General features: G+C 36.0%; 1 protein-coding gene across 1 annotated transcript; it reads right to left on the reverse strand.

Annotated features, from left to right (window-relative positions):
* Positions 1 to 604: 604 nt before the first annotated feature.
* LOC113121196 (potassium channel subfamily K member 5-like) lies at positions 605 to 7,740 on the reverse strand. Its single transcript, XM_026291474.1, has 5 exons — positions 7,406 to 7,740; positions 4,409 to 4,520; positions 3,962 to 4,118; positions 3,691 to 3,860; positions 605 to 2,861 (listed from the first exon to the last, which is right to left on the reverse strand). The coding sequence occupies exons 1-5, from the start codon at positions 7,589 to 7,591 to the stop codon at positions 2,161 to 2,163; spliced, it is 1,326 nt and encodes a 441-aa protein (XP_026147259.1). The 5' UTR covers positions 7,592 to 7,740; the 3' UTR covers positions 605 to 2,160.
* Positions 7,741 to 8,201: the final 461 nt, after the last annotated feature.

Below are 8,201 nucleotides of genomic sequence, written 5' to 3' on the forward strand. Positions count from 1 at the left end.
GAACTGGATCATCAATGGTCAGCAGCAAGGACATTAGTTAATAAAATGGGATTAGATACATGTGTGTTAACATATTTAATTATTACAGTTTGCATCATATTTTGAGTTAGCATTTCAGTTTTTTTATTCATTTTGATGAATACAAAAAAAAAAAATGGGAGTGGGGTGAATTAATGCACATTCACATTTAGTCTAAAATCATGTTCACACAGTGCACACAATGCCTCTGTACTTCCGATTTCTCCTAATATGGGGACAGGAGACTTGTCAGTCAATAAATGGGAAAACAAAGTAACTAGGGTTACTTTTTTGAAAATGTAAAAGTAGTGCATTACTTGACTAGTTACTTGAAAAAAGTTATCTGATTAAGTAACTTGCATGACTTGTAATGCGTTACTACCCCCAACACTGTGGAGATAATACAGTTAATAAAATCTAAATTTACAAACATTTATACAATTATTACTAATGTTATGTCACTATGGTTACTTGGAAAAATTGATGATAATAATAATAATGATTTAAATGTATGCTTTCATACACTATGGAGAATTTGTGTGTTTTTAGAAATATCTCAAAATCTCAATTTGAACTAAAGAAGGACTCGTTTGCTCAGACGTGTTTAATTTCACCACTTCTGCCAACAGACCGGATGTGGTTTAGCAACAGCAGATAGAGTCATTCTGAGAAAAACAAAAAGTATTACCAAAAATGGCATTGAAAACAAAACGTAGTACAAAATATATATACAAATGATAAAAAAAGAGAAATTCTTCAGCAAAATCTATCAATCAGGTGATGAGATCAAGTTACGTCCCATTACACATCCTTCCACAAATCTTTCAAGAGGAGGCAATTTTCTGGAAGCCTGGGTAAGTGCTTCCTCAGCAGGACAATGCTTAAAATGCTTCCCAAGTGCAAGTTAACCTAAGAACAGTCACAGAACTGTTACAGCATTCAAGACAGAAGATATGCTCAGAATTTAATCTACAATATTACTCCTTGGCATGTTGCACCCTCGACATTTGTCAAAATGTTCAGAACAAAAAGCAGTGTGTAGGACATGGAGTCCTACAATGCAATGTTTTCCGCAACTTAACCATTAATTTCCAGTTTGACTGGAAACAAACTGGAAAAACTATCAACTCTTTTCTAAATGGTCATTTGGTCAAGCTGCCAACATCAGCTGATTTTTGTGCCAAATTGGCAAAAAAAAAAAAAAAAAAAAAATATTCTCATAAACAACTGGGTTAAAACTCACTGATTTCTAGATAAAATAGGTCATGTGTCAACATTACAGCAATCATTTCATACTGTTACACAATTTGTTTTCAAAGGGATGTTCCAGGCTCAGTACAACTTAAAGGTAATGCATGTTATTTTAAATGTTAAATTACCTTGCATTCCAGCTATATATGGATATAGACACATGTACACACACGATCAACTGAATATTAAATTGAACATGGTGTAAAACACTGATGGTATCAAAACATTGCTCTGGTTGTTTCAACATTGTGACACAGCGATATCGGCTCAACCAATAGCGTGAGTTTAGGGAAGGACAATCTGGTTATCTGATCAACCCCAGGGTAATGTTTGGGAAACCTTTTTGAAAACAGTCATTATTATTCCAACTCCTTTGCTGGAGCTTAAGATGCATCCAAGAAGACGACTTTAAAAATAGTGCTTTAATCAGTTTGTACGGCACAGTTAGCATTCATAGCTAGTATTCCATTCCAAACATCTCAAGATTTCTCCTAGCTGTCATTTTGAGAATAAAAAAAAAAATTCCAACCTTGTTTGAAACCACAGTAACACACTCAAACTTTCCAATGTCTGTAAGGAAATCGGTTTCATTTCCTCTGCTAACCCTCACATCCTTATCTTGGTCACAGACTGGCTGCACAACCCTGTGTAATACCTACATGTCTTTCAATACTGCGGAAACCAGTGTACACTCTAGCAGCTTGATTTTTGGTAGAAAAAGCTCCCATCCGCATATCAGAGCAACATTCTTTGGTCTTGAAATGTCTTCAGAGTTCTTCACATGGTCCTCCTTGTGTCACCACAGCCATAGTGTCCTGAAAAATCACGATTTAAAGCAGTGCTGAATTTTTTAAGTCATTTTTGGTTTTAGATCTAGTAGATCAGACTTTGTCAGCTAATGCTTTTTCTCCTCTTTGACAAATGGTCTTCTGATACTTTGGACACTGAGAATCTTGATCCTCCGTTGCTGGTGGTAAGGGTAGGGCGTGAGGGGTGAAAGAATGATGGGTATGATCTTCTGGAGTCCCCTGCACAATGTCCAGGCTTCTCTTCTCTCTTGTTTTTACTGTCTCCTTGGTGCTCTTTTAGAAGTGCCTGTTCCTCTTGGTTGTTGTCGAGGCCATCTGTAGACTCTCCAGACATGACCGTGCACATGTTCACGCTGACGCTGAAGCGGCGTTTCAGACGAGGAGAGTGATCGAGTGGGATGACCAGCCCATGCAATAGGTCACTACAGCTCTTGGACCGTGTCAGTTCTTCCTCCTGCTGCTTTTTTTTCCTTCTCTTACCTGTGCCGATGGCTTGGATGATGTCGCTGTAGTCTTCGACCTTCTCAGACATGAACTCAAAGATGTCAATGACGCCAGAGAGAGGTGTTGGCTTTGGGGCTTTCTTTACTTCTTTTTTTACCAGTACATCATCGATGGACAGCCTGTGGCGTCTCAGCCTTCTTTTCTTCAGGACTTTATGAGCCTTGACCACCATATGCACATTCCAGCTGAAGAAAAGTGACAACCAGGCAAGACCCAGGCAGATCCATAACTGCACTAAGAATTTGTAGAGAGTTGGGTAATCTTTATCTGGGTTCACACCTATATGGAAAAAACAAAGTGATTTTTACATGGCACAGCTACTTTTACATGGCACAGAAGCTGTTTTTAAGCATTATGTGTTTATACAGAATCACAATCACAGGAAATGATGCATCATAAGTTGGTTCACTTGTACAGAGGACAGAAAGATGCACCAAGCTAGATTTAGCAACAAGATAAACTCTCTATTTGCAATGTACGCCGTCTCTACAGTGTGCTCAAGGTGTAGGTTTTCTTTTCTTTTGACTATATAATAACAAGGACCACCAAATTTGATGAATACTCACTCAGCTATTTTCTAGTACACAGAATGTTGTACTGTCTATGTAAAATAGTAAGTGCAGTATTATAGTTAACTAAAACCATTACAAAAATGTTAATTTAAATTATTGTTAACTGAAATTAAATAGATAAAGATTTCAGATCATTTCCAAAGAAACATGGTTGTTGTCATTGAACTTAATGTACTAAAATAACTAAAACGGAAGAATTTAGAACAGATGTAATTAACACTAATAATAAAGAGAATAAACAAATAATAATAATTCAAATAATTAAAAAATGTTGTTCCTATGCAGCTTTATAGATAAAAAATAAAAAAGTGTCGTATTAGTTAGGCAGTGCTGATGAAAACATGTCTTGCTGTTAAATGCATTAAAATACATTTAGCAAATTATTTTTTAATTTGACAATTTTCCTCAGAACACAAAGCACTTTTATTTTAAAATCTCTTTGCGGTTCCTGGACCACAGTTTAGTATAAACCCTGCACTCCCTTACTCGCATATTCTTCAGCACAAAAATGTTAAAATCGATTTGCTATCAGTTACCTGCTACATAGTCACCAAAACCAACAGTCGTCAAGGTGGTAAAAGAGAAGTACAGGCCTTCTAAGTAAGTCCAGTCCTCAAAGTGACTGAATACAAAAGCTGGGAAGATCAAGTGAACCAGGAAACCCCATAAAAGGAACACAACTGTGCAGGTGAACTGTACTTTTTTTCTGTAGTGAAATAAAAAACATGAATATGGGTGTTATTAACATTGTTTGTCTCTTTGAAAAGTGAAGGTATTTTTGTTAATGATGTTCTTACCACAGTGAACCTTCTGTGGAGGAGCACCTGACTCAGGCGCTTTGCCCTGCCACCAAAAAATGTACCCAATTCACTTATCCAGGTGAGGCAAAGAGGAATGCCACAGAGCCCATACAGGATACAGAATAATCGGCCTCCAGATGTCTTCGGTGCAACATTGCCATAACCTGAACCATCGAGTAGACAAGAATGTGTAAAGTCTCAATTTTGAAAAGTCCAAATGGTGATATATAGCCATAAACCCACTGCCAGATCTGTTCTTTAAAGTTGTTATTTTTGAGAATTATTGTACTCTTAACATTGTCACAAAATAATAAACGTGATGGAAGGTTGATTTCGGTTTTGCACACATTTCAGCACTGAAGGTCAAACATTATGAATATATGTGTCAGCTGGGTTATTTTTATAATAAAGACATAGAAACTTTAAATATTTCTATGCAATACATTCCATCTACCTATAGTAGTGATGACTGTGGCAGCAAAAATAACTGCGTTCTCCCAACTCCAATTGTTGATTTTTTTTTCTCCTGTTACAGTCACACCTTTTCCAGCCGCCGCAGCCACAATCTGATGTTGAAACATAAAACAAAATATGGGACTATTAAATGTTATTTAACAATATATACAAATGCCAAATGTGCACATTTAAACAGCATGAAGCGAAAACAATGCATGTAAACAAAGGATGAAATAATCTTTGAGAACATCTTTGAGAAAGACTTTAAAATAAGCAAATATATATGAATGTGTCTTCATTTCATCTCATCTCACAATTAGCCATTTTATTTCTTTACTCCAAGGTGGAAACACGCTTCCAATACATGAGTCATAACAAAAGGAAAAGAGGAAGAGTGTTTCGTGTTTGATGAGATGTCAGCGGTACTTCTGAAACAACTTACTTTAAATGTACTTTACATGTCTTTAAATAGCACCTATCTTTCTGCTTGTTCATGCATCTTAATAAATTAGAATGTTTTGGAAAAGTTCATTTATTTCAGTAATTCAACTCAAATTGTGAAATTTGTGTATTAAATAAATTCAATGCACACAGACTGAAGTAGTTTAAGTCTTTGGTTCTTTTAATTGTGATGATTTTTGCTCACATTTATCAAAAACCCACCAATCTCAACAAATTAGAATACTTCATAAAACCAATACAAAAATCATTTTTAGTGAATAGTTGGGCTTCTGGAAAGTATGTTCATTTATTGTACATGTACTTGGTAGTGGCTCCTTTTGCTGTATTTACTGCCTCAATTCGGCGATCAGTTTGTGGCACTGCTGGGGTGGAAGCCCAGGTTTCTTTGACAGTGACCTTCAGCTATTTCCAAATGAAATACAATGGCAACAGTCCATTTCTTCTTCACCTTAGCCCAGGTAAGACGCCTCTGACATTAATTCTTTGACACTTCTATGTGTGGTGGCTCTTGATGTCTTGACCCCAGCCTCAGTACATTCTTTGTAAAGTTCACTCAAATTCTTGAATTGATTTTGCTTGATAATCCTCATAAGGATGCGGTTCTCTCGGTTGGTTGTGCATCTTTTTCTTCCACGCTTTTTCCTTCCTCTCAACTTTCTGTTAACATGTGTGGATACAGCACTCTGTGAACAGCCAGCTTCCTTGGCAATGAATGTTTGTGGCTTACCCTCCTTGTGAAGGGTGTCAATGATTGTCTTCTGGACAACTGTCAGATCAGCAGTCTTCCCCATGATTGTGTAGCCTAGTGAACCAAACTGAGAGATCATTTTGAAGGCTCAGGAAACCTTTGCAGGTGTTTTTATTTGATTAGCTGAATGGCATTTCACCATATTCTAATTCATTGAGTTTGTGGGTTTCTGTTAAATATGAGCCAAAATCATCACAGTTCAATGAACCAAAGACTTAAACTACTTCAGTCTGTGTGCACTGAATTTATTTAATACACAAGCTTCACAGTTTGAGTTGAATTCCTACTGAAATAAATGAACTTTTCCACAACTTTCTAATGTATTGAGATGCACCTGTAAATATCAGTATTTAGCGTACACCAACACTAAGTTGTTGCTTGAAAACCAGAGAAACAGGTTTTCTTTGCCACATGATTTTACATCATGCTTAGTAAACATAAGTATGGGGGCTTTTACAGGTTCTTTTTTTTTTTTTTTTTTTTTACAATTCATGTCAGTCAGGTTAAATGTGGCATAATTAACACTAGGAGGAAAAAATATTGTATTTTTAATATGGTAAAAAAAAAAAAAATCAATAATTTGCACTTAGTTTGAAACAATACCATGTGTTTCAAATCAGCCTATAAGAGATTTTGAAAGTTGCAGTAGTACAGTTTCTTAGTATACCAAACAGTGTCAAAGAAAACACATGGAATAATAAAAAAAAAACTGGTTTACACAATAACATGAAACCCAAGTGTTACCGTTTAAAGGCTGTGACACCATAGCTACTGTCAGTATCAATAACCTACTGGAAATGACATTGAAAGAGTTGTAAAACAAGTAAAGACACTAATGAGTACAATGCCATTTACTGTATCCTGCATTACTGGTGCTGATTGTAAATGTTCTTCAAGAATGACTGAATTAATGCTATAGTTGATATTTTCAGACAGATTAATTACAGTATTTGCAATATCATGTTCTCTAGTGACAAATTACAAATGCTCACACACCTTTTTGTGTGTATATAGTAAACATCTTTGGTTACAATATGAGATAATATTTCAAACTTAAAACCTATTTCAGTTAAGATGATGATGCATCATGAAGCAGTTAAATGTGTAAAAGAACTGGTTTGTTGATTCATCTTTAAAACTATCTGCATTGAATAGGGTCGAATGAATCCGAATGAGATAGTTTAAATGCATGTTTTTGGGTGATTTGTGGGGGGAAAGTGCTAAGATTAGGTCTAGAACTTTTAGCTTTGAAAACACTAGAACAGCCACTTGCTTTGTTTTCATGTTCGACGCATAAAGCACGTGCGAGCGCGTTTTCTCGTGGTACAGTCGCGTTTGAACGAGTCCACAATGTAGTCTATGACTATCAAAAGCACATTCCTAAGAATGACTTTGCAACTTTTATTGCCAACGGGGGAAAAGTCCACAAACTGGGAACAATCGCGCCTCAGTCTTGTTTTAGGTTGGCCAACTCCCGTCACCTCAAGAGATCTGACTCGTTTAGGACAAGGTTTCGCTTTGTTTGGTTCACGCGCAAGTGCGTGAAACTGTAACAAACTAGGTATAATTGTTCAAAATGTTCTAAACGTACTTTCAATTCAGAAGAAAACTTCTTATTAGTCGCTTGTGTGTGAGAAACACTAGCATTGGTAACTTATATGTAGGCTATTTAATAACTGATAGTTAGCCTAAACACTTTTAAACACTTGGAAAACATTTGAAAACTTTTTCCAAGAGCTGCTGTAAGATTACCTTATTTTCTTAACACCAAATTAGGAAGCCTACCTCAATTATCAGGTCCAAATCATCCTTTTTTAAGCAGGGATATTTCTGTAATAAATGTTCAGTGTGGTTTTTATAATCGTCCAGAGCTGCTTTTAAATGCGGCTCCTCGAGGATCTGAAATATCGCGGCTCCGATGGACAAGTAGAAAATGATGATTGAGGTCAGAAAAGATCCTTTATCTGCCATAATACTGAAGTAGATCCTTCTCTGTGTTCAGTTACACCAAGTAACAACCACTGCTAAAGTGTCCTAAGTTTCTGGTGATGTGTTAAACTCAATGATGCGCGTGAGAAGGAAGTGGAATCCGGAGCCACGCCTGGCTGTAGGTGTGAACGCGAGGAATGCTGGTTCTGGCTCTAAACTGCGTGGTTTTGCTAGAGGCTACGATTTTTGTCAACTTTTCTTTGGTTTAATAGATTTTATATTGCATTTTTAGTTTTGAAGGAACAACTCAGTGAAGCAACACACTTTTATAAACATTAGGAGACCGAGATCTTTTCTCATAACTTATACCCACTCTTCTTAGTCATATTTTTGTGTTTACCTTTAAGGTGTTTTAATGAAGTATTACGTTGGTTCCCCACAAGTTCACACATGTGCAGTTGCAGAGTACACACCTAAAATTAATTAATTTATATATATATATAGTTTTCAAATAGGATGTATATGTGTGTATATAATAAATATACACAGAACACACATATATTATGCAAACAAAAACTTTTATCTTGTATCCGTTTAATCACGATTATATTGCATATATATTGCATATACATATATACATATGTATGTATAT

The sequence above is a fragment of the Carassius auratus genome, chromosome 20 (genome assembly GCF_003368295.1).
Source record: "Carassius auratus strain Wakin chromosome 20, ASM336829v1, whole genome shotgun sequence".
In the NCBI taxonomy this organism is placed as follows: Eukaryota; Metazoa; Chordata; class Actinopteri; order Cypriniformes; family Cyprinidae; genus Carassius; species Carassius auratus.